Source organism: Grus americana, chromosome 1 (genome assembly GCF_028858705.1).
Source record: "Grus americana isolate bGruAme1 chromosome 1, bGruAme1.mat, whole genome shotgun sequence".
NCBI lineage: Eukaryota > Metazoa > Chordata > Aves > Gruiformes > Gruidae > Grus > Grus americana.
The window spans coordinates 30,370,567-30,397,417 of NC_072852.1; the positions used below are offsets into that span (position 1 = coordinate 30,370,567).

General features: G+C 40.1%; 1 protein-coding gene across 3 annotated transcripts in view; it reads left to right on the forward strand.

Annotated features, from left to right (window-relative positions):
- The first annotated feature begins 2,178 nt into the window (after window positions 1–2,178).
- Window positions 2,179–26,851, forward strand: part of GPR85 (G protein-coupled receptor 85) — a 63,377-nt gene continuing 38,704 nt past the window's right edge. Inside the window, exons 1-2 of one of the 3 annotated variants that reach the window (XM_054817182.1) lie at window positions 2,179–3,377; window positions 4,967–8,601. In XM_054817182.1, coding sequence (XP_054673157.1) covers window positions 5,142–6,254 — 1,113 coding nt within the window. In that variant the 5' untranslated portion in view covers window positions 2,179–3,377; window positions 4,967–5,141 and the 3' untranslated portion in view covers window positions 6,255–8,601. Of the gene's footprint in view, window positions 3,378–3,795; window positions 3,877–4,966; window positions 8,602–26,851 lie in introns of those variants that run through there. The other 2 variants (XM_054817191.1, XM_054817199.1) reach the window with 2 other exon arrangements.

Here is a 26,851-nt window from a genome sequence, read left to right on the forward strand (position 1 = left end):
ATCAGTCTGTTGCTAGCTCTAATGGGGTACATGAATGCTCTTCCACTTACATTTCAGCTGCACTCTCTCCCTTTACCCTTCCTTCCTGGGGAAAAGCAGACTTAAATACTAAAGTTAAAAAAAAAAAAAAGGCAGAGAAAGAAATTTACCTTCTTGATAGTAATCACTTATTTCCTCTGAGATTCTTATACAGCACGCAGGTTGTCTGGGTGTTTTGAACCTCCTTCATGTTGCCCTTATTGTTGCCACCCTTACACTGTGGAGTGGGCAGTTTATTCAGGGTTCAGGATACCTCCTTGTGGCAAAGCCCCAAGAAATTCTGCTTGGCTACTCCTAATCTGCTCACCTTGCAACAAAGGCTGCCTCACAGATTTTTTTCCTGAACCTTCCATATCTCTAGCCCAACTGTTCTGAAGAACTAGTTAGCACAGATCTCTTCACCTGTCCTTCCATAGCTCTTCTCTTCATCCCCTTCCAATAGCACATTCATTTCCTGGTTCATGCTTCCTGGAGCTATGTTTAGCTGGTACCTGCCTTTGCCTCCCAGATTCCCAATGCCAGGACTCCTGGATTTGCTTTCGCTCCATGGGGGAAGTGACCTGCTCCCAGCACAACAGCTTAACACGGCATTATCTCATGCTCCACCAGAAGTCTCTCGCTTTCCAATAAGGGTTTCTCTGCCTAACTCTACCCTTATAATAAAAATAATAGAGTGTAATCCATCTGACGTATTTTAGACTTGTGATGCAGAATGAGATGATCTGCTCCCCAAAGCATCTTTTTCTCACCATTGACTACGATGGGAAACTAGCTTAGTTACATTTACTTCAGTATAGATGCCTACATTTCATTGAACAAAATTACAGCACTGGTTCTCAGATTACACATATGATGACAAATAGATTTATCCTGAACCAGTGGTCGAACACTGAATGAATTCTGAAGTCCACGGATTATTTCTAAACAGTCTGTGACAGATATAAAAGAAAAGCAAATCCTTAAATGTTATATAGCAATATACTTCTATAACATCTCTAACAGAAAGCACAGACAGAACAGGTTAAAAACTACTGCACTGGATCTGTTTTACAATGATAATCATGTTGTATTGTTTACTCTTAAATACAAACCATAAATCAGAGTCTAAGAATAGGCCCTGACCATGAACATACTATAGCCATCCTGTACCACATATTATAAATCTGCTTCCTAACCTGGTATTTTAAGTGTTCAATTTTCACAGCATTTGGAGAATTCTTTGCTATTAAGTGACCATTAAGTGCCTGCTCTTGCTGACTTAGTAGCCAATTCCTTATCCTTCCATTTTAACATTGAGAATGACTTTAAAAGTAATTGTGTATGTAAGTTTGGGTACATATATTTAACAACAGAAAAGGGATAGCTGGAGAGGTCTGCTTAGCTTAGCTGACTGTGACATGAAAAGTGCAGCCTGAAGTAGTAACTTTAATAACCACTCAAAATGCCAGTTTTTAAAAGGAAAACTAAACCCGAAGATGAGCACCAACACAAAATCATCATAATTACATAAGAAAAGATTGTATGGTACCTGAGCTCTGTGCAAGTTTTCTGCTCAAGAACAAATTTTATCTGAAGCAAGTCACATGCATGAAACAGTGCGATTTTTGTTTTAAATAATTGTGTTTTCCAGCAGCTGCAGACCTTTGGGCCTGATCAGACTGTTACTGAAGCTAATTTTGTGGTTTGGCCACCAATTCCAATGACTTTCAGCAAGTGCCAAAAAAAGATGAACCCAAACTTTGACAATAGCCTTAAAAAATGCCTGTAGTCTACTAACGGTCTCAAAGATGTGACACACATTATGAATGAACCCCATAAATCTATCCCCCAGAAGGATTTATTCTGACTTGAGCGGAAGCTCCCAGTGAAGAAGTTTCTCAGAATCCAAATCTCTCGACCCAAAATAATCTGTTCCTCCAACTGCCTTGCGGCCAAAACAAATTACTTTTGGGGCAAGCCTTTCTTTATGCTCCTGCCTCTCCCGAATAAACTTCCATAAAAAACTGAAGAGGTGGGAGGGTGGAGGGACGTGCTCTTTCGAGTTCTACCCGAACCCTTCCCGTTTCCTCCTGGATTTACCCAGCCAGCGTCGGGGCCAGCGGGTGCGGGGGCCGGCGACAGGCCCCTGCGGCGGCCCAGGCCACGGGCCGCCTCACGGCGCCACCGCCTCGGCCCACCGGCCCGCATGACATCATCGGGGCGGCTCGGTATCGATCCCCACCGGTTAACGGCTCGGGAGCTGCTCCGCGGCGACTGCCACTGTCACCGCTCTCGCCCTACGCGCTGAGGAGGAATGCTGGCCCTGCTACAGACGGAACAGGCTTACATTAAAATTCATCACTGTCGCCATGCAGCGCACTGGCAGTTCTGCGCCGGCTTTGGGCTGAACGCCGAGAAGCCGCTTTAGTGGCTGTGAGGCGGGAGGCAGCGGAGCCAGGCGGAAGGCGCGGTGTCCTAACGGCCCCGCGGCAAATACGCCTTCCCCGAACCACGGTACTCCTTAAGGAGGTCTGCCTGGCTCAGGGGTTAGGAAGAAGGAATTCACCGGGTGGGAATCGGCAGGAAAGAAAACGAGCCTCGAGCGGGAGGATCCGAGCAGCGACAGCTGAAAAAACCGGCTGGTCCCTCTCCTGACAGGCTGCGACGTGCACCACGGCGGCCGCTTCCTAGCCCCCATTTTAAGCGAAAAGGGCGGGAGGGGGAGTTCAAAGGCATAAACAAGGAGCGCAGGACCTAATTCCTCCCCCTCCCTTTCCTCAAGCTTGCTTGCCCAGGCTCGCCAATAAATCCAGCTCGGCTATGCATCGCAATGGGAACGTGCTGCCCGGAGGCTGCCTTCCCCTCACTGAGGAGGCTGCTGCTGCTGCTGCTGAGGCTGCCTTCCCCTCATTGGGGAGGCTACTGCCGCTGAGGCTGCCTGCCCACCACTGAGGAGACTGCTGCTGCCGCGGAGGTTGCTTTGCCCTCATTGAGACGGCAGCAGCTGCCGCCGCCACTGAGGCTGCCTTGCCCTCATTGAGGCAGCCGCCGCCGCTGCGTTACTGGGAGAGATTGTGCCGCTGCGACAGGGGAGGACGGGGCTCGGCGCGCAGGGAGGAGGCGCAGTGAGCATGCGCCGGCCGAGCCACTGACTGGGTTCTCAGTCAAGGTACCGAGGAAAAAAAAAGAAAAAAGAAAAAGGAAAGAAAAAATAAAGAAAAAAGGAAAGGATTGGGAGAAAGAAGAATGAAAGACGGCAGAGGAAAACAAAAGAGGTTCTAAAAGACCGCCAGGATAAAGCAGCCCTCGGTCGGCGGGAAGGAGCAGCTCTGGCATGTGGGGATCTCCGGCACCAACAGGTAGGAGGAGAGGGGCTGGGGGAGTCTGGGGGTGCCAAGGGCTGCCGCAGCTGCAGGTGCGTGTGGGGAGGGCTGCCCCCCTCAGGTAGCGGGTCTGGGGGGGTTATTTCTAAAGAAGCGGTATGATGGAAGTGTTCACAGACAATGCCTCTTCCGCTCTCCCGAGCTCCCCGCCGCGGGAGGCTCTCGCATGGCTCCGGCAGATGCGGCTGCCAGGCAGCGGCACCCGGGCTCCCTTGCAGCGCGGCGCAGTCCAGCCCTGCATGGCCGTGCGTGGGGGGGAGCGGGTGTCTTCGTGAGTGTGTCAGTGTGAGTGTGTGTGAGTGTGTGTGTGTGCGGAGGTAGGGCCGGCCGCGCGGCGGGGACAGCTCCACAGAGGAGGGGAAGCGGCGGGGCTGGCGGGAGGGGGGAGGGGGAGCCTGATTTCATGGTTTTAAAACGATGCCATGATCTGATCAGCCTCTGTTTACACAGCAGCAATCAGGCTCTTTTGTGGACGGTAAGAATGGAAGGATTTTGCTGGGATTCAGTGGGAATATCCTTTGTACACCCGAGGTGGCATAGGAAACACTTCGTGTGAATAACGAAGGAGCCTGATCATGCCTGCTGTGGCTCCTGTCCCTGGCTCTGGAGGGAGAAAAAAAAAACAAAAAACCAAACAAACAACCCCCCCCCCCAGCAGCAGCAGACAGTTCTTTAATTTATTTTATTTTATTGCATGAAATGTGTTCCGGTATGATTCACTGGGAGGATTAGTGGGAATCGCAAAGCCCTAATTAGCTGAAAAAATCAATTTATTATATGTTTATTTAAGCATAACTGAAACCAGCCCTCCCGAAAGGATGGGCATTATAGCTTGGGTGTGTTGCCTATTTTTGCACAGTATTTACACTGACCGTTGCTTATTATTAATTATGTTGAGGCTTTAAAGATTTGCATTAAAGCGGGGGGGGAGACCCTCAAGCATAGTGCTATCGACTGTCTGACATACCTGTTTATTTGAAAGCCTAAATGATAAAATTATGGTTTATAGGAAGAAGGGAGGGGGATAATGAATACTGTTTCTCTTACAATGTGCATGAACTAACACAGTGTGATTAATGTGCTTTGGTGACTTGGGTTAAAAAACATAAATTCTGCAGGGTTTCTTTGGGTGTGATCCGTATCAACACAGCAGCTGCCTCTAAAACATTGACAAATACTGTAGCCATAGAATAAATGTAGGTAATGTCAAAATATCAGGAGTCTTTGGGGATTTTTAAAAAAGATGTCAGTGATTAACTCTTGGGCTTGCAAACTGGGAATCTTTTGATTCATAAAATCTCTGAGGCTTTAACTGTAAAATTATATATGCTACCAAATATAAGGGGCACCGGTCAGTTCTGAAACTAACAAGCCAAATCTATGAAATGCCAATAATCAATCATGCTAAACAGTAAGTATAAAAAAAAGCCTCATGATTTTTAAAAACAAACAATAGTACTCAAATTTACAACTTCATTCGGTTCTCCATAAATTAACATCTTTGTTAGCACTTTCTCACATCATTTCTTGTTAACTTAAGAACTGATAGCTCGATTTTTTTTCAGATATTTTGATGGCATGACAAATCAGAACGAAGAGGATGTACTGTATGACTAGACACAAGATCAGTTCTGTTTGTGGATTACATTTTCAGTAAGATGTATGGATCTATTTTTTCCTTGTTCTTATATATAGATCATGAGACTTGACTGAGGCAATATACATATCATCCATCCATCTATGGCGAACTACAGCCATGCAGCTGACAACATTTTACAAAATCTCTCTCCTTTAACAGCTTTTCTGAAACTGACTTCACTGGGTTTCATAATAGGAGTCAGTGTGGTGGGTAACCTTCTGATCTCCATTTTGCTAGTCAAAGATAAGACCTTGCATAGAGCTCCTTACTACTTCCTGTTGGATCTTTGCTGCTCAGATATCCTCAGATCTGCAATTTGTTTCCCATTTGTTTTCACCTCTGTAAAAAATGGCTCTACCTGGACGTATGGGACTCTTACTTGCAAAGTGATTGCCTTTTTGGGGGTTTTGTCCTGCTTTCACACTGCTTTCATGTTATTCTGCATAAGCGTCACAAGATACTTAGCTATTGCCCACCACCGTTTTTATACAAAAAGGCTGACCTTCTGGACTTGTTTGGCCGTTATCTGTATGGTGTGGACCCTCTCTGTAGCCATGGCTTTCCCCCCAGTTTTAGATGTGGGCACCTACTCGTTCATTAGGGAGGAAGACCAATGCACTTTCCAGCATCGTTCCTTCAGGGCTAATGATTCCTTGGGATTTATGCTTCTTCTTGCCCTTATCCTCCTAGCCACACAGCTTGTCTACCTCAAGCTGATATTTTTTGTTCACGATCGCAGGAAAATGAAGCCAGTCCAGTTTGTTGCAGCAGTGAGCCAGAACTGGACTTTTCATGGTCCTGGAGCGAGTGGTCAAGCAGCTGCTAATTGGCTGGCTGGATTTGGAAGGGGTCCCACACCTCCAACCTTGTTGGGAATCAGGCAAAACGCGAACACCACAGGCAGGAGAAGGCTACTGGTTTTAGATGAGTTCAAAATGGAGAAGAGAATCAGCAGAATGTTCTACATCATGACATTCCTCTTTCTGACCTTGTGGGGTCCCTATTTGGTAGCCTGTTACTGGAGAGTTTTTGCAAGAGGGCCTGTAGTACCAGGGGGATTTCTAACGGCCGCTGTCTGGATGAGTTTTGCCCAAGCTGGAATCAATCCTTTTGTCTGCATTTTCTCCAACAGGGAGCTGAGGCGCTGTTTCAGCACAACCCTTCTTTACTGCAGAAAATCCAGGTTACCAAGGGAACCTTACTGTGTTATATGAGGGAGCATCTGTAAATCTTTAGCCTTGTGAAACACTACCATTCTCTGCTAAGCAATTGTGGCCTGTAGCCATGTCTTGAGAAGAAAATCAAGAATGGGATGTCAGCAGTTGTAAGGATTTGGGCAACATTCTGCAGTCTTTGCAATAGCTCACCTCTAATCCTATTTTAAACCTAAACATGTTCCTGCTGACCACTGCTGAAGGTTTGTAATTAAGAACAAAGGACTGAACTACTGCCCTGAATTCCTTTATGTGGTTGAAATCTAGATTATGAAAGTAGCAGGTGCTAAGTATCAGTGCTAAATGCTGTGTATATCACTACATAAAATAAGACCATCAAAAAAGATTAGCATTGGACATCTTAATAAATTAAGTTGATATGAGGTTAATGTGTTGATAAAACTAATTTTAGACATCTGAAGACCTTTAAAACATTTCATACAATTATTGTTTTGCAAAGACTGAAAACTGGGGACTCAAGTACTGTAACTGATTAAAGATGTGCCATGCATTATTGGATTATCACACTTACAAATCTGTTTGCCTTGTGAGTAAGTTTTGGGGAGCATTCCAAAGCAGTATTTTTGTTCAGATTTAGACTTTACTTTTTTTTCCAAATATATTACTCTTTCTAAATACCATTTTCCTTAACAGTGAAATTACTAACATTTAACTGTATTCTGTGGTTTTTGCTGATTTGGTATAAAGTTTAATAGACTCTTATTTATATTTTTTAAAAAGCTAGATATCAGTCTGTTAGGCAACGTTAATGATAATATCCAGTCATAATTGAACAGTTATAATTATACAGAATAAACACATGTTGCCTTAAAGGGTTATCTAGTATCTTCCATTTTGTTTAGCATTGAAGCAAATAAGCAAGGAAAATTGAATCAATAACTCTGGTCAGTCATTTGGGAGTGCATGAAAGATCACTTAGTCCTCTTTTTTCCTTTTTACTCCAATGGTTCCCAAAATCAGTATGCACATCACTGGGATGATATGATTTTTTTCTAGGTGTGCCGCCCTTTCTAGTTTGTTCTGAGAAACACAGGCAGTTGATGTATGTTTATATTTTAAGACAGCTGTCATGGGGAGACCGCAGCCTTAGTATGATATCTTGCACAATTTGTGAAGCATTTATTCTACTGAAGGCACAGTCTTGTTTATATTTTCTGCACATTTTGGTGTATTGGTTGTTTTAAATTATTTAAGTTTTAACTTGTGAAAGCATATAATATGATTTCTTAGTATTTTAGAAAAACATTAGAGTCTGTGAGTCTTTCCTTCTTTAAGATACAGATGTGTGGATTTCAATATAAAGTTGCATTTGCCAAAATTTACCTGTGTAGCTTGTTAATTTTCTTGGAATAAAATTTTACATTTTTCCAGTTATACAATTAACCTTTTTTATTTTGTCTAGTGAGCTAGCATGAAGTACTGAGAATGTAGCCATTATGAATTATTATCCTTTGCAGTCACTGTATTCCCAAACTGTAAATGCATGAATGATGGGGACCACAGGATTGATAAATGATATTATCTACAGTAGCACTATTGTGTAGTTTATCATAATTACCCATCTATCTGTTCTAATATGTCAGTTATATTTAAAGTTACAACACAGTATTTGACATTAACTTCACCGTTTAATTTTGGAAAATGTGTATATTTGAAGCACAACATCATGAGTTGGTCAATCATAAAGAACACGTATTTTTCTTAATTTTTGGAGACAAGACTAGAGGTCTTAATTCAGTATTGGTATATCTTGTCCTTTGTTGTAGTTTTATGACCAGCAAGTTAATATATACATACACAAGCAGCAGTCAATAATGGAAATGCTTAAATTTGTATGATAACATTATACAACATATGCAACAATTCAGAGAGTTGTGTCTATATGTGATCAGACAACTTGATCAAAGATTTAGTGAGCAATCTGTTTGACCTCACTTACACTTTTATACTGAGGTTGATTGGTTGAGAGGCATGGCTTTATATACTGTGTTGAAACAGAAAAATTGCTAAAATAATGAGTCCTCATCAGTACAAGAATGTTTCAGAACGTAATTTGAAACGGGACCAATAAACTTCTACCAAAAGGACTTTTTTATTACACTGAAAAAGGCTTTGAAATTAAGGTAGTTAAGCAATTGTCAAAGACAGTAAGAGTGAATAAAAACTGAATCGTATGTGGAGAAAAATTCTGAAAGTTATCCCACTTAAGTTTATTAAAAGGTTGATTGGCAATAACTTCAGTCTAATTTCTATAACATAGTAACCTTTACAAGGAACATTGATATTACATATTGTAATAAAGAAGTACATATAAATAAAGTTGTAAATAGTGTTATAGTTGTAGAAGTAGTCGGTTCTGAAGATTAGCCAGAAAATTTTCAACTATGAAACTTCAAAAGCTGCAAATTTGGGGCCTGACCTAACTCCTAATAAAGTCAGTTGGTGTTTTCCCATTAACTTCATTTGGAGCAGAAGCAGGCCCTAACATTTCTATAGTACTATGCTTCTGAAATACTAAGAAGGCTGTATTTACTATGCAGTGGGAAAAGAAAAAAAAAATTTAAAATTATTTCCCTGGAAGTTTTGCAAGCAGTAACTGATGTAAATTAAAAAAATAAACAGTAAACAAGTCTGAAAGCAAATATTTTGCTAAATGTTTTTCTTTTGATATGAATATAATTCCTTTGGCTAACTGAAAAATACACAACTGTATTACAACCTGACAGAGGAGAGGTACTTTTTTTAAAGTGAATTTTTATAATTGTTCCAGTAAGAAGTCTTGTGACCAAAGTATTTCCTTTTATTTTCTCCAGCGTTAAAAGAACAAGGGGATGTTCAGTGAATTAAAAGGCAACGTATGAAGTAACGTTTTATGCACTTATTACTCAGTGGAACTCACTGGCACAGGATGTCAAGTAGTTTAGAGAGATTCCTACAAGAATTATATGTATACATGAATTAAAGCGGTGCTTGCAGGTTTTGTCATCAGTGTCATTTTGATCCTAGTCAGCATGTCAAACCCAATGTATTAGGGTATAAATTCAAAGGAGCAAGAAGATTTATTTCAATCCGGTACACTGTTGTGTCACAGTATGGAAAGCCTTTTGCTTTCATTTTATTAGCACAGGAGTTAAGCTGTTGCCAAAGCTAGAGTACAGGGCTGGTAGGTTACTCTTTTCTTCTCAGAATAGCAAAGAATATCACACTATTTTATATCTGCATTGATCTTTAATGCTCATGGGTAATGTGAAATTAGTAGTTTTAATTTTCACGGTGGCAGAAAAAAAGGAAAAGAAGAGATTCCCTGGAGAAAAGGCTGTCTGCACCTGTTGCTTTCCTGCCCTCTGTTGCCCCACTGGCCCTTTGGCAGCCTCTCCATCAATCCTTCTTCGAGATTAAATGTTTCATATACTGAGTCTTATATTTCTCCTGCTCTTTAAGAAGTGTTTCAACCATCCCTCATTCCCAGCAGATAAGCTCCTGCAGCAGCTTCCCAAGGTTTTTCAGTGTCTGGGTTCCCTCCCTGACGACAGACAGACACCGCCAGTTCCTTCCAGCTGCCTTTGTAGTTCATGGAATTGTCATTCCATGATGCTTGGCTAGCACACTTTTGGCTTTGGTCACAAAGTAGATGCTCTCTAGGTTATGCAGAGAAAAATGGGAATGGGGAGGGGGCAGCAGGAAACAACTTGCCCTCTCCCAAGCCCTTCATAAAGAAGGGGTTATTGTTGCGCTGCCCAAGAGCATATGATTTTTTTAAAGCATATTCAGTGCTAACGACCCTCTAAATGAATAAAATGTACAGTTAGCCAATTAATGCTAATTAATTGGCTAATTAATGCTGGTTTTGGTACAGCTACAAAATATTATTACAAAATGGCTTTCCATCAGTCTCTAGCCCTTGGGGGCAGAGTCGTCCACGGTATCTATCTCTTTGTAAGCGCATTTAGTTTGTTCACTTGTATTGTCTTTCCTTTGCCTTTCAAGCATGTGAACATTTTACTTATATTAATAGGAGTCCAGTATTGCAGCAAGCTGTTATTACTCATGGGTTTAAAAAAAAAAAAGTAAAAGGGAACTCTCATGATTTTCGAGGTGAATTAGAGAGGTATTTTGACAAACAATTGGTTTTTAGCAAATGTTGAATAAAACTGTGGGTTGCTGGGCTCCTTCATAGTTACACAGTCAGCTCTCAATTATTGAAAACAGAAATGGAGTAGATTAACCTGCATAAAGCTAAAACATAGGTAATACAAAGCATATGCACATTAGATAAGAACTTCCTGTGTTTATTACATTTATCGAGGAATGAAGTTAAGCTGAAGTAAAAAGTGAGATCAGAAATTCAAAGAAAAATGGTGGGTGTTTTTCCTTTTTTTTTGCTTTGTTTTAGCATAGCACTGCTAATCTGCAACCTGGGTTACACACCCACAGACAACCGAGAGTTGACTGTACAGTTCTGCATACCACATAGACAACTTCCTCCTGGTTTATATTCATTGAGAGCTGTATAAGTGCACACTACTAATCTGATTGACTTTTCAGAGAAAAGAGAAGGTGCAGTCTGAGATACTGTTCTTCAAATCTAAAATCCAATATATGTTCTCTGCTTTTGTTTACTGAAGTGATTTTGAGTGTGAATAAATCAGTGATCTAAATCAGTAATGATCATAAGCATTCTCTGGTCATGACCATTAAAAACAGGACAAGATGACATTTTGCAATGCATATGCCAGCAACAAATCAAAGAGTTTGATATTACACACCATGACTTTCCTTGAGTGGCCTGAAAATAGCTCATGCTTTATATTTAGAAAAAAATATGATGAAGCTGTCCATTTAAATGGATAAAGTCTTCAACTAGCCAGCGTGGAAAAAGAAGGATGAATGTTAAAGATTGCTCATTATAAATAGTGGAGAGTTTCTGTGGTGGTTTTTGTTCAGCTGAACTGTGTAATTACATAAGTATATGATGATCAGAGGAGTGCCACAGTAAATAATTTAGATTTTTTAATAGTCTAAAAAACCAAATAAGTAACAACAATCTTCAGCTATTTAAAATAAAGTAACTGCAGTTAGTTGTCCATATGTTTCATAACATTTAGATAACAAAACAATTATTGCCATTTTCAGTACTTAGTGATGTTATGTACCTGATGCATTTAAAGAACAATGTGTTTAGACAGTGAGTTGGCTGATGCAGCCCAGTGAGAGACTTATTCTTCGCATCACAGTTTTTGTACTATGCTTTGTATTTAATAAGCACAAGAGATACAAAAACAGAATTCATCTGATATAATTTTCAACAAACTCTGCATTAGCTACAACAAAATTTCTCCAAATATTAGGCAAATAACCATCTCCGGAGATTATTCAAAATTATCCCTGTGCTAATTCACAAAAAGTCGACTTCATCTTCGTTAAAGAGCAATTTAGTTAAAGATGTATATTTTTTTCATCCCTTCATTGGTTGGCTAAGACAAGTTCTACTGTAATGTGGAATTAAAAATCCCAAGTATGAAATGATTCATTTGAATTTCAATTATTGTGTTATCAATATATGACGTTGTAGTCACATTTTAAATAAATTGACAAAGGTTATGGTTGAAGAATGTAGATGATCGCTTATGACGCAAAAAACCAATCACATACTTACAGTTCATTCTTTCTGTTATTTCTGTGGAATGTTAAAGTTTCAATTTTAGGAATGCAAAGGCAAACTCTGAAAAACAAGTATGTTGGAGGGGAAAGAAAGAATAGCCAGAAATACATCTCTTAAGGTTATCTTTGCAATGAAGAATGTTATCGTATATGCATTGCATTTTCTGCATGGTTATAATCTATCAGCTTGCCTACTTTTGCCAGTGTATGTATGCAGTATAGATACAATTCTCATGCCACCAGCAACTACAGCATTTCCTGAGCCCTTTTATTTTCATTCTATAACCATCAAGCTCAGGCACACTACCATCCTTATGCAAATTGAAGAAATTGCTAAAAATAGAAAGTTTTGCACTGTAATAATTTTGGCGGATCGGGTCCTTGAGATAGTTGAAGAGGGTGGCACAGATACTTCATGACTACTCGAGGCAGCAGGTTGTACGATACAACGAAGTTTTCACCCCTGTTTATGATCCAGTTAAAATCCTACTGTTGTCCCATAGTGAAACCACCTCCCGTGGAACTGGCCCACCATAGGCCTGTGACCCACTTCATGTTGAGTCTAAGTAGGATTTTGGTGGTGCATACCCTGAGTACTAACGGATGAAATTCAGCAGTGAGCAGAGATAAGAAATGCCCAGACAGCATTCGTAGGCTACAGACAGGTGATACATGCTTGTCTTCTCAAAACAGAAGAAGTAACAGAAGAAGCAGAGGCCCAGAGGTAAACGGTTTTTGTGAGCTGGTTGGTATTTCATGCCCTGTTGGCCCCTCAGAAGTGACTGAGATCTGTTTTAATCTTGATTTTTGTTTTTTTTTTTGAAAATGCATGCCATCTCAGCTACTCCATTCCATCCTACCCATTACCAGTTGAGCATTTGATTTTATGCTTAATCAAGTTTGTGTATTCTTTAGAATACATATTTAATAGTAAAACATATTTGTAGCTTTGTACTGCTTATGGAGATATATATCAGTGTATGTGCTTGCTCATTTCCATAAGCATTTCCTGTGTTACAGACACACAAATCCTATTTTTGAAATTAAGACACTCTACAATTACTTGTTTCCTGAATTCTCTGTGAAGGCCCTTAAGCTTTGGAAATTTCTCCTATATTTGATCCAAAACACCCAATGCAGATTATTAGGGCACACCACAGGGAACATTTGATTTCTCTGACTGTAGGACTGTTTGGACATCATGAAGACTGGAAATGTATATTTAGCTCCTGTATAATAATTTATGGTAATGACTGGGCACTAGAATCGATAGTGGTGGGACTGGTAGAATAGGATATTTTGGTAACTGCAACTTTAAATTACATTGTAAGACATCTAGCAGAAAGGAGAAATGCTCCTTTTGTAAGATGATTATGTAAATGGAAAGTAAACACACACACAAATGAGTACAGTTCTATAGGATTTTGATTAACATATTCAGTCATAGCTATAGCAAGATGGGCATAAACCAAAAAGAAAAAGAAAGTAGCATACCATTCGATATGTAATCTTTGTAATTTTGGCTCAGTTCCTGCAATCCCTACTCAAGAAAAAATTTCTCTTTCTTTTGTGGAAACTTGTCTCAATAAAGAGTGTAAGATCTCTTGATAATTTATATAAGTGTTCATGTTTTTTACTTGACTAGTTCTCAGTGAGAGCATGGCATAGCAGGACTTTAAATGTAATCTCTGTTATAGTCTATGTGCAAAAGCAATCTTTTGATTGGTTTCAAGAGGGAGTGTATATGTACTTATATAATGTGTGTATATATATATATATATATATATACTTTTCTCAGACTCTCTAAAATAATGTAGTGTAGTTGATACCAAGCAGGGACAGCTCAAGCTGTGGTAGAGGGCACAGAGTATCACACTAGTGTATGGTAAGTGAGTATAAAATCAGATACAAGGAAAGTGAGGGACATTTAGTAATAGCTTCCTATGCTAATAGTTGTAAATAATGCTTTTGGACTAATTTGTAAACCTCCTTGTAAGTTCCTAAGTGGTGGTAAGAGCATCTACAGTAAGGTGGGGGTGTAGTACTGCAGCTGAGTCCTTATCCCCACTTCTTTACATAGGGGCAGACTGGAACCAGTGCACATTACAGGGTGGTTCCAGCCCCAAGCACCTTGTATGGTAGTAATATTCACTAAATTCAGCAGCCTAAGGATTTACTCCAGATGGATTGTTTCATCACAGTCAAATTTTTGAAACTTGTTTTTCTTTTAGTGCTTTCTGTAAGTGGTTTCTGTTCTTAATAGGTGGAAAGAAGTGCATGTAAAGGGAGTGAATGGGTTGAGCAAATCCTTTTCGGCCCAAAATTGGTGTGAGGAATTTCATGAGGATGGAGATAGGTGTGGAAGCTCCTCACAGTTTTACCACATCTCTCAGACACTCTTGTATTTCAGTGTAGTTAGCATATACGCACACAAGGGGCTCAAATAGTCTGCCCCAGTCAGCATTTAGTCTCTCATTCCAATGTACATCTTCAGAAAGACAGCCACCGTTGTTTGTGGAGACTCTTCTATATAGATGACCTTCCTCTAAGAGGCACATTGTCACAAAAGCTGAGATTTGTTGTACCCTTTTGTATTGGAGAAAACAATTCAATTTTGTATCTTTTGTATTAAAATTTCATGTTAAATTTGCTTCTCAGCGTGCTAACTTAAAGGCAGTATCGCAGAAAAGCCCATTCACCTCCCCAAACAGGAAGACCGCCAGTCTGACTGGTAAACACAGTATCGGTGGAAATATTATAATGCTTTGGCATTGTTACATAAATGCTGATACAATAACAATTATTGAAATATTTGATTATATGAAATCCCTGAAGGGGTTAATTTCCTGCTTTGACATTTTCCTTATGCAAATAGCCTCATTCCATTTCATGCAAGACAGGTTTGGCAAATGTGGATGCTTTGGGTGGTATTGACATCTAAGTTATGCCATCTAAGGACAAGTGCTGGCTGTTAAATAATTTATTCATTTAAAGTTCAGAAGAGACTGTAAAACTAGCTACCACAAAAAACCCCCCAACAAACCAAACCAAAACAAACAACAAACAAACAAACAAAACCCCAACCAAACAATGTTTTCTTAAGTTGTGTATGTGATCCATTAAACTTGGCTTTGGTACCTGGGTATTGTCAGACTTAGCATTCAAACCTAATACAGAATTGGAAACCAAGCTGTCAAGATAATTTCTAGTCACTGAATATAACTATGAAATGTTATTGTTATATATATATTCTACTTGACTGCTTCTTTGCGAATATTGAAAAAGCGTGTATGATGAGACTCAGATGGAAAAGCCTTGACCATACTGAAATTAGTAATAAAATGCCTATTGCTCTCAGTGAAGGCAGGATTCTATGTATCTGCCTTAATTTCTGAAGACAATGGTTGTATGCCATACAATGGATGTATACCTTACATTCATGTATGCCCAGCATGTCTAAGAAATGAGTTTTTAACGCCCAGTTCACATTCTTAAGCTTTTTAGTTCTGTTTTCTTTATGTCAAGGTCTTCATATTATGCTTACAGCAATGACATCTGAACTATTGTAATTTATATAACCATGTTGCTTAATAGCCTCTTTATAGACAAATACCCCTTTGTATTAGGTTCTGTGAAAAAGCAGCCTCTGTCTAAAAGCAAACAATGAAAAGATAACATGAGATGGGTACAGACAAGTGGGATTCTAAGGAAATTAGGAGACAGTGTTGGTAAGCATGATGGGCAAGGAGATCCCAGCATATTTTTTGGTTGCTTGGTTTTGTTTGGTTTTGTGTTTTTTGGTGGGGTTTTTTTTTGAGGGGAGAGAGATGATTGAAAATGAAAGTTTTAAAAGAATTGAAAAATAACAAGGGGATGGGTTCTCAGAAGAGAAGAGCAGCTTGGGAGAAAGTACAAAGGCTGTTTCCTGAAAATCTAATTGTCAGTGATAATTGTCAGTGATAGCCTGTCAACATGAGCAGATTGGAACCTCTTGATAACGAAGGAAAGATGATAGGCCAAGATGAGCAGAATGAAGTTGCATCAAAGCTGAAGGAGGAACAGAAAATAACTACTTATTCACAGCAGTAGGGAGAAAGAGATCATTAGAGGTCATGTTGAAAGTAAGGTTCAATGAAAACAATTGGTGAAAGCCAGGGAGATTGACTCCAGGTAGCAATTGCAGTCAGTGAGCTTAAAAAGGAGAGGTAGAATAAGATGGAGGAATAATTGCCAAAATAAGCGGGATACAGACCCCCCTCCTTTTTTTCTTTTTCTTTTTTTTTTTTTTTAAATTAAGGAAGAGACTGCATAGTGTCTGAATTGTTATGGGAGGAGACAGAGGACAGAAGGTGATGAAACCAGCAAAGGAGTGGATGAGGGACAGGACTGGATACTGGGAAGGGTGGTGGGACGTGAGGATAGCTGAAGGAAAGGCTGGCAGAAGGACCAAATTTGGATGAATCTCCTTGGAGTAAAGTGGGGAGATGTGGATTTGAGATTCCAGGAGATGGAGGACTCTGGGTAAGATGGAAAGGTTGACGATAACAAGAAAGGGGAATGACATCAGTCAGGGAAGGGGAGGGATGAAGACGCAAAGAGCAGCTGTGTTGCAGGAGAATGGCAAGAGCCAACAGTGAGGATCACCCAGACAGGAACAGGTTGCTGTTGTCTAGTAGAAGTTCTGCGTATCAATGATGTGCTAACCCATGGCAAAAGGAAGCAATGCTAAGGGATTCCAACATTAGTGAGTGAGGTCTGGGCAACTGTGGTCTCAGTGCTCTCAGCCTGTTGTAGCCAGTGTTACATATGAGTTCAGTAGGAGCTTGCAGAAAGACTGAATAGTATCCATTATTTACCATTCTTCCCTTCTTAACATTTTAACAGGATTTTCTGTTCTACTTCCATATTCTTTCTCTCGCTCTTTTTGTAATGTTACTCTACTAAGAAAAACTACATGTTCTTCATAAGTGACACTATGTATTTAGAGTATGTTGGCCCAGCAATTTTGATAACTTTCAGACTGAATGATAGCTTTTCAGACCAGTGCAAGTGCAGTTTCTGTGCAATTTGAGAGCACTGCAGTGTTTTATTATCATTATCTCCCATAATGGTGGTATCTTGGTCTGGTGAAGTGACCATTAGGATGAAAGCCAGTAACTTCCAGGTTCTCATTGCAGCTTTGCCACTAACATCATTGCATGGGTGACCTTGGGTGATTCGTATATGCCAACTTTTCAGCTATCCACTAATTTTAAGCAATCCAAGGACGTTTTGGATTCCCAGTTTAAGACACTAGTGAATCAACTTCCAAGGGAATGCAGCACCCATAGGTATTGATTATGTTAATATGGTAGATGTAAAGATGGTAAAACTGATCAAAAATGTTCTGTTTCATTTGTTTTGCCAAGTCTTGGCCTTCTGCAGGAAATTTCAACTTTCACTTTTCAGACTTTTCCTTCCTGAGAAACTGAAAATATTCTGCGAAGAAAAGTTCTATTTCCTGACCACTCTTTAAGATTAGGGCCATCAGTATTTCCAGAGAGTCTTCCAAAAATAAGGGGACCATATTAGTGGTCAGCTCGAAAATGTGGGTTGAAAACTTTTTTCTGCGTAGTTTGCCAGTTGAATAAAATAGCTAATAATATAACTTACTTGAAGGATGAGAGACTTAATTATGTAATGCTTCTAGATTTCTGAAACTTGTTCTAAATCAGGGTTTACCCCCTGTAATTGACAAGGCCATGGTAAGATGCCCACAGCCGCCCTAGGCAAGCAAATAATTGTTAGAATTTTTTCAGTTAAAGGTTGATGAGACAGTGTGGTGGTCAGCTTTTGTTGCTGACAGCAGGCTGCAGCCCAAAAATTTGGAGACAACTGTGACAGATGATTTGGGATGTTCAGATAACCTCATCTTGCCAAGAGATATGTTCATTAAGTTGTCAAAGAACTGAAATGTATGCATTGCCCATCCATCTGGCATATAATTTAAATACAGCTGAATTCCTGACCTCAGATATGATATAAGCATTTCTGAGTAGACACGACTGATAAATTTGCATAAACAGAGGCTCTTAGAATAAAAATATATTTTAAAAGGAGAGTTAAAAAACACTTCTGAGATCTACAGACTCGTGACAACATTGATAGATGGTAACATACTCAAATAAAAAAATATTTTACTGAGTACTAAATAATATTTTTAAAATGTTTGCACAGGATTTTTAGTACAATTAATAAAGTCTCTCCATAGCCTGAAGAAAGGTGTCAGCAGTTGAAGTGCCTGAAACTGAGATACTGAATTCATCACAATGAGTTTTCTGAGGGCTGAATAGATAATCTGCATGATTTTAAATATTAAAAGCTTTTGTCAGGGTAGATGTGCCTGCAAAAATGCAAGCTGGCAGTTACACATGATTAAGTCACAGTTGTCTGGGCAATTCCGTATCTGGGTTACCACAAAATATTATAAATAAAAACAAGTATTGATACCTGATTTTTTTCTAATACTTCTGTAATGCTGTCATCAGTTAGGTGGATTTTAGCAATGTTATTTTAATACCTTAATATTTGACACCCGATCATAGCAATACAATGTTTGAACCCAAACCTGCAAAACCTGGGTGATACCTAATGACCTTATGGGAATACTAACACCTTGGACGCTAAGTGTGTCCCTTGGGGGACCTAGAGCAATCTAGGTTCCCTTGGCTGTCAGGGGAGCTTCAGCAAACAGACTGATGGTTTGATTGATAGGTTTGGAGAGAGGTTCTCTGAATTGTGGAGACTTTCATTGTAGGCACCTAAATCAGAGCCTGAGGCGTGATGGTGAACACCCTTTCAGTCTTTCTTCAGGTCTCTGTGAGAACACTGCCTCACTCTCAAGACTGAATGTAACGAAAAGGGAAGACTCATTCTTCTTTATCTGTGCAGGAGAGCTGGTGCATGAATTTAAACTTCTACACAAGCAGATGGCAATATTTTCTTTTCCACTCCCTTTTCTCAGCATGGAGCACATCGCTATCTTCAAGTCACGAATCTGGGGATATGTTTATCAAGAGAGCTAATAGCAAAGCCTCCCTCTGCTGTATGAGCAGTTTAAAGAGTGATGTATTTCTTACGGTCTCATGAGCGTGTTGAAAACTTGCTTCACTTAGGGGCACTGCTGAGCAGCCTGTCAATAGCTGTTCCTGCCAGTGAGGCTCTTGTGGATACCCATGGGACACCCATGTCACCAGTGTGGGTGCAAGTGACCCTGCCTTCTTGTAGATCCTCAAAATCCACATGTAATATAGTAGTTCCATAGGGCAGAGACTTCTGCCAGCACTCACATGAAGAATGCTGACTTGTAATATTTTGCTACCGGAGGTATAGGTATTAGGTATTTCGATGACAATTGTCCTATCACCACTTCCTCTGCACAAGTACTGCCCCGCTCTTTGTCAGTTATTTCCTTTCTCCTTTTCCAGTTGCTACAGCCTTGAGACATTATGTTCTTGGAGGGCAACAACTACAGAACTCAACCATATTTCCATATTTGTCCCTATTCAACAAAAATTCAGCAAATACAAATTCATGTCCTGAGCATGTCAGTGGTATGGAGGCTGAAGAGCAACCTAAAGTGGAAAATGCTCCATGACCATTGTTCTGTCCATCATAGGTCCTTGCCTCAGCTCACAATGACCACCTCATAGTACCTTCCTACACGTATCATTTAGCAAAGAATCCAGGTTGACTGGTATTCTGGGATACCTCTGGTGGGTCCAAGTCATGCTATGGTTATGCTTGTCCATTGCTACTGCTTGAAGGCCATGGTTAAAAGAGGTGGCATACCAGCCCTTGAAAGCCTCCTCCTGAATGCAGGCTCGCATCCGAACAGTTCAAGCTATGGCTGTAAGCCACACACAGCTCACAAGATGATTTCTAGAGTCTGAGGGGGTGCTGTACTCATGGGCATGGGCATGTCCTTAGCCAACTGGTTGACTAGTCAGGATACTCATACCTATGTTGTCATTGCTCATACCTCTAACCCAAGCAGCACACTGAGCAGCAAGAGTTGTCTCTGAGGACCAAGGAAGGAATAAACCATGGGCACTGCAGGGTTGGCAAAGGGAGGAACTGCAATGGGAGGAAGAAGATGGACATTGGTTTTCAGTGTGAAAGAAGGGGACAAACAGATGACGGAAATTATAGTGTCAGGAGGCAGAGTACGTGCGAGCAGTGTGGATGTTCAGGGAACAGAGATGATGTGAACAGACTACAAGAGACATAGGGGTCTTGGGGCAAGGAGCAGAAGAAATGCATGGGCAGGTAGGCACGTGGGTCTGGGTGGGAGAGTATGGTGGTTTGAAGGCTGCTGGAATGTAACCATTCATTAGTAGCCATTCTGTGCATGGCGAGGTCAGTTTAGACACAGCCAAGATGTCTTTGGTTTAGGGGGAAATGTGAAATGTGCTTTAAAAATGAGACAAATGCAGCCAGAAAGTTCTCAAGGACTATGGGGTCAGTGGCAGTTGGACCTGGTGATCCTGTTTTTTCCAGGCCAGCTAGCAATTCTGGTGTATACCCCATTGAGGGCATGACAAGGCAGAGGGAAGGTATGGGAGGCCATACTTGAAGGAGGTGTGTGATTTGATACTTCCCCTGCAGCCTCTCTTGGTGTGATCCTGTGAGGCCTTAATTGGAACTGAAAACTGCTGCTCCTTTGCAGAACTCCTGAGGGAGAAGGGAAACAGCATTGCCTTGTGCCCTCGTTGGGATTATTTCTTTCCTCCTTTTCCCCCATGTGACACAAGCAGGGAAATTAATATTCCAACCCATTGAGCCTGCTTGGTGAATCTGGCACAGCATTATTTAAGATGACTGAGAATTTATTTTTTTTAATTGATTTAATCTAACTCAGCATTTGAAAAACCTTGAAGATCATATTATGTGCTCAAGCACAGTTAATTTGTTTGTTGCAAGGACCCCAGTCATAAAATGTGTATATCCAAGGCCATTGTGGAATTAAGACTTAAGCCATTTAAGCAAGTCTGCATGTGAGTAAATAACATTCAGCCTCCTGGTGCCCAAAAAGTATCCAGGCAGAGCCCAGAGAACCGAGGCTTTCAGCACAACACTGCCCTCTGGAGCTTTCAGAATCACTCTCATCGCAAACCAAACAAAGGACATAAAGGAGAAAAATAGAAAAAGGCCTTGGTCTGCAATGTAAAAATGAATAGCACAGTGCACACAGTGCAATGAGTAATGAAAGCAGCTATATTGCAAAAGCAATGGAAGTATAAAGACATTCATCCCCATCACCAATACCTACAAATATTTTTCAGCATTGAATGGAAGGTGGAAATAAACTGAGAATTTTAAACAGACCTGGAAAGAATGACATACAATAACAAAAATGCTTTTCAATTTTGCTTAAAGGTGTTGGCAGCACTGTAACAAAGAAAAATCAACAAGCTATTGGGAAGGAGAAAAATAATTTGCTCTCTCAAAAATCTATTTTAGATGCAGATCTTTTTCTGCTATGCATCCTTTCACATTTTGATAGTGTTTGTGTCAACGCAAAGATGATATGTTACCTTGTGCTGTCAAGAGCTTACCAAAATAAACCTCATCAACAAGGCATTAAATAATAATATCACCTTTCCCCTGAAGTTTTGATATTCTCTGTGATGTACTTATGCATATTTTTAAAAGAACTTAAATTATTGATTCCCTCCTTCCATCAAACCTGTCTAACCAGTGAAGTGTATATAGAATGCAGTCCTGTACTAAGCTCTGTTAAAGAACAACCAACCCACAACCCTTAATTGAAAGCATGGGCTTGTTAGAAGTAAATTTCTTGATTTTATGAAGGGCCTAATCTTGCAAATACAGCCTATCACCAGTAACAACTCATCATTGCTGATATTTCCGATAGCAGATATTATTCTCAGTAATACACGTGCACAGAATTGGATTCAAGGATGTAAGAACCACATTGCAATACCTTCTCCACCCAGTATTTTTCTGTTAACGTGAATGATGGAAAAGCTGAGGTTAGAAGGGACTTCTGGAGATCACCTAGTCCAAACACCTGCTCAAAGAAGGGTCAGCTAGAGGAGGTTGTTCAGGGCCACATCCAGTCAGGTTTTGAGTGCTTCCAAGGATGGAAGGTCCATAACCTGTTTGGGCAATCTGTTCCAGTGTTTGACCCTCACAATAAGGAAGTTTTTTTCTTATTTTTAAGTGGTATTTCCTGTTTCTCCGTTTGTGCCCATTGCCTCTTGTCCTGTCACTGAGAAGAGTCTGATTCTGTCTTCTTTACTCCCCCAATCAGGCATTTGTACACACTGGTAAGATCCCTCCTTAAGCAGTCCCAGCTCTTTCAGCCTCTTCCCATATGCCAGATGATCCAAGCCCTTAATTATCTTTGTGGCCCTTTGTTGGACTCTCTCCTGTATGTCCACGTCTCTCTGTTACTGGGGAGTCCAGTGCTGGACCCAGCACTCCAGATGTGTCTCACCAGTGCTGAGGAGAAGGGAAGGATCACTTCCATCAACCTGCTGGCAATGCTCCTGGGGCGGCCTTGGATGCTGTTGGTCGTCTTTGCCACAGGGGCTTATTGCTGCTGGCCCATGTTCAATTTGGGTCCACCAGGATCCCAAGGGCCTTTTCTGCAAAGCAGCTTGCTAGCCAGTCAGCCCCCAGCCTGTACCGGTGCCTGGGGCTCTTCCTCCTGCGAGAAATTCATAGTACAATTCAGTATTATCAGGATAGTAGCTGCCAATGTTTGAAAAGAACTGAAATAATGACTTGGGAATAAATGACTTGTGTTACTGTAGTTGAAAGAAAGGTTATTTGAATACCAGTAGACTAAGGGGAGTGGATTGCAACAAACAGAAATGGCAAGAAAAGGGAAGCAGTGGTCCCCTGGCAAGTGAATGTCTGATCATAGGAACAGAACTCCTGAATGATTCACTCGGGGCTTGATCTAGTACCTATTTAAGCCAGTGAGAGCTTCCCCATGGTTTTGGGGGGCAATGAATGAAGCCAAAAGGTATCATGAAGAAAGGAAGAAAAGTTGCAAAACAATTTTTTTTCTATCCTGCTAATAATAAGCATGCAGCAAAGTAAGCTTCTAGAAATAGTGGGAAATTCTGAAGAGATTTTATAAACTGAATTTAGAGTACTAAAAATTTTAAAAACATCAAATAAGAGCATTAGTAGTCTTAGCCGCAGTGAGATAAAGAATTGTTTAGGTGCAAGCATTTAATTATGTACATAAAAGTTTGCAGGACTGATACATATATGGGAAAGGATATCCAAAGTAAATAATAACACAGAAATTGTACTGTCCTCTCTCCATTGCTCAGGGAATGAAAAACAGCTTGGCACTACAAGATTTAAATTCATGTAAATGTCTCAGGCAGTTGACTGCTGTGCAAGTAGTGAAGAAAGAGAAATGATTATACATTTTACCCTATGAGGCTAGTTATGAAATACTGATGCCAACATTGCAGTATATAATAAAGCTAATAATAATTAGCAGGTTTCATCCTTAGTGCAGATGAACAAGTTTAATAACATGTTTTAATTTCACTTCAGATCCAAATGGATAGCATGGGTCAGCTTGGCTGATCTGCGTATGCGTGTATCAAAGACTCTTAAAAGCTGCTTTTCCCTTAACGAACTGAATTTCCCCAATACTTTCTTCTGTAAAATGACACAGAAGCAGGATTTGAAATACATTTTCCTCCTCACAGAATGCAAGTCGGAATAAAGTTGGAATATAAAGTTTGTGGAGCACATGTCCTGGTTAGGTAGGAGATAGGCTCTGAATTTAGGGCCACGGATTAGGGCTGCTTTTGGAAGATAACTTATGAAGCAGATTGGTCCCTTCATTCCTGTCCTAAAATAGAAATAGATCAGAAGGATCTGAGGTGTTTATTTTTGCGTCAATGTTGTTAGAAAATCTAAATTTCCTATACAGCATTCAAAAGTTTACTTATTTCACTCTTTCATTAATAATGAATCTTAAAACTCTAGATGGAAGATCTTCTCTTTCCAAGGTGAAGAGCTCTTCACCTCCCAAGCTCACTGTGCACAGCATTTTATATTCAGTGTACAGATACACTGAAAAAAGTTTAAACTTATTTCTGAGTGTCCTTCCAGATAAAATTGCTAAAGTAGAAACCAGTGATCAGAAATCACTGCGGGTCTTACTTTGTTTCTTCCTGTTGTTTATACAATTATCTCTGTAATCCAGCCACATTTTGGTGGATGCCAGTTTTTTTGCTTGAGATCTTTAGGATTGTTTCTAGTTTAAATACCTTCAGATATAAAATCTTTAAAGTGTTCCTTTCTAGATTTGGATTGTCAAATTTGTTTTAAGTCAAGCTTTCTCACTGATAGCATTGTTATCATTGCCTAATCATTAAAAGAGCAGAAGGTCTTGTCCTCAGTTTAAGTCCAGCTCTGTGTATGTATTTAGCTAACTCAGAGGACATGATGTGGCTCATAGTGATAAATAACTATGTTCTCCAGAAGCTGGCATCTTCCCCGAGGTCTACAGTATCTCTAATTGAATTGGCCCCGCTGAATTTAATCTTGAGATCCCCAACACACCAAAATTAAGTACAATTTTAAGTATAGTTATTAAATTATACTTTCATTTTACTAGGAAATATGGGTATGCAACACTTTAGCGACACATGAGATGAAAGATTAATAACATCTCAATGCAATTTAGAAGAGTTTACAACTTTTCTTTAAAAATAGAATGGCATTATTTAGAAAAAAAAAGAACAATTATTTGAATATTTACCCAATATAGGTTGAGAGCAAGTCCTTATTTTTCATTGGTCCTCTGATGCTAGTGAAATCAATATACAGCTGAGGATGTGGACTATCATCTAGGCACACTGCCAGCAAAGTGAATGGCTCTTTACCCTTGACTTCAATAATATCAAGTAGAGGACGAAAATGACAATCGAGATGACCATAATTTAGGCACTGGAATGCCTAAAGATAAGGCAACTATTTCCTACTTGTTGATTCAGAGGAGTGGCAACATATATCCTTAGAGAGCATATGAAATTAAGGGGAAGAAGTTGCCTACCCAGAGGGCAACTGAGAAAGCCTACAAACTGAGCAAAGTAAGTAAGAGCTCGCCGGTAAGTGACAATGGGCACAGAAACACTTCTGACCTCCTGTCCTGGGAGGCTCTCTTGTGCTGTCAAGTTCCAGAGCACAAAATCCTCTCCTGAGGAAGGCTGATTCTTTTCAAACAGGGCTCTGGGGATGATTAGAGATCTGATAATTCACTCCCTCCTCAGTTTGAGTGAATTCAAACCTTCAATTCCTTCATCCCATGCCCCAAGATGAGACTATGGAATAAGCTGTTTAAGTCACTGTTTAAACAGTGCTGTGAGACTGATGAAATGAAAAGGCAAGCAAGCATGAAGGAATTTGACATTAGAGGGTAGTGATCATAGCTCTTTGCTAAGAGGTGTGTGCCCTAGGTTATAGCCTACCTGATAAACTCCAAAATCATTGCTGATAATCTTGGACCACTGTCTGCAAAAAAAGTTTATGCTGGGTGAATACTTGTAAGGTTTTACTGAAGTTACAAACTGATTAGCCTGGTATATCAGGATAGATAAAGGAACAGCTGGAAAAACCTAGAAAATAATTACTCCCAATGGTGGGATTCGCGATAGGATTAATGAATGATTAATCCCAATGAAGAAAAGTTTTAATTGACCTATACTTCAGTACTTCTGACTAAATTACAAATGTAATTGTTAAAAGCAATATTGGAGATGTAACATACTTACACTTTGGTATATCATTTGACCTAGACTTGTACAACTTTCTGCTTAAGAAACAGGATATAGATTAAAGCTATTGAAATCTAAGTACTGACAGCATGAAATTGTAGACTCTGAATCCTCATCAAATAGAAAAATTTTTACTGCAGCCTTCACAGATTTGTTCTTGGTCTCAGACAGTTTCATTTTTTTATCAGTGACCTGGAAGAAAAAAACAAAAATCATGATTGAGAAAGTTTACAGGGATTGAGGGAGCAGTAAAAAATGAGGCTGACAGGTCACTGATACAATTTGAATTGTGTTTTTGAGCAGGCACAAGCAAACAATATGCATTTCTGTTCAGTTTATTGGCTCATACTTAAAGATCAGGAGCTCTGTACTAATGAGCAATCACTCCCATGATGACTTACTGTCCTGGTAATCAGTCAGACATCAGTTCCCAGGGCACAAGTGTGGCTGAAGGGGCCAAATGAAATCCTTCAGTATTTAAACAAAGCCATGTAGAAGAGGAGTAAGGAGATTGTCTCATTTGCACATTTGGTACAGATGTGACTGCCACCAGAATACTGTGACCAATTTCTGGCTGGGTAAGAGCTGAAAAATTAATCAAGATTTAGAGCAGCCCACAGCAGCACTTAAAAGAAACTTATGAAAAGACTATTAAGCCTGAAAGGCTAGAGGAACTGTTTTATTTGAGGGTATTGCTTAATCCTATCCAGGGAGAAAAAGAATTTATTTAGCTGAAAGATCAGCTTGGTATAGATCAGCAGAAGGGCCGATGAAACAGTGACTCTACCAAAATCCCTTGGTGGGTTGGGGTGTTTACAGGGAGGGTTAGGAATGTAGTGTCCTCATGCTGCAGCCCTGTTGGAGTGAGTGGTTCTGCAGTAGTAAAAGCTTGTAAGCACAGTCTAAATTAAAGAAAAGATACCATGACTCGGCCCATCGTTGCTATTACTGCTATGCAGTGCCAGGTGAACAAAAGAAACAGAGAAGGTCAGATTAGATAATCATCTTAGAGTCTTGGTGCTTATCTGAACCGTATGTTTATCATACCCTGCTTTAATCATTTGTATCAGCAGAATTATTTTCTAATCTCATTAGAAC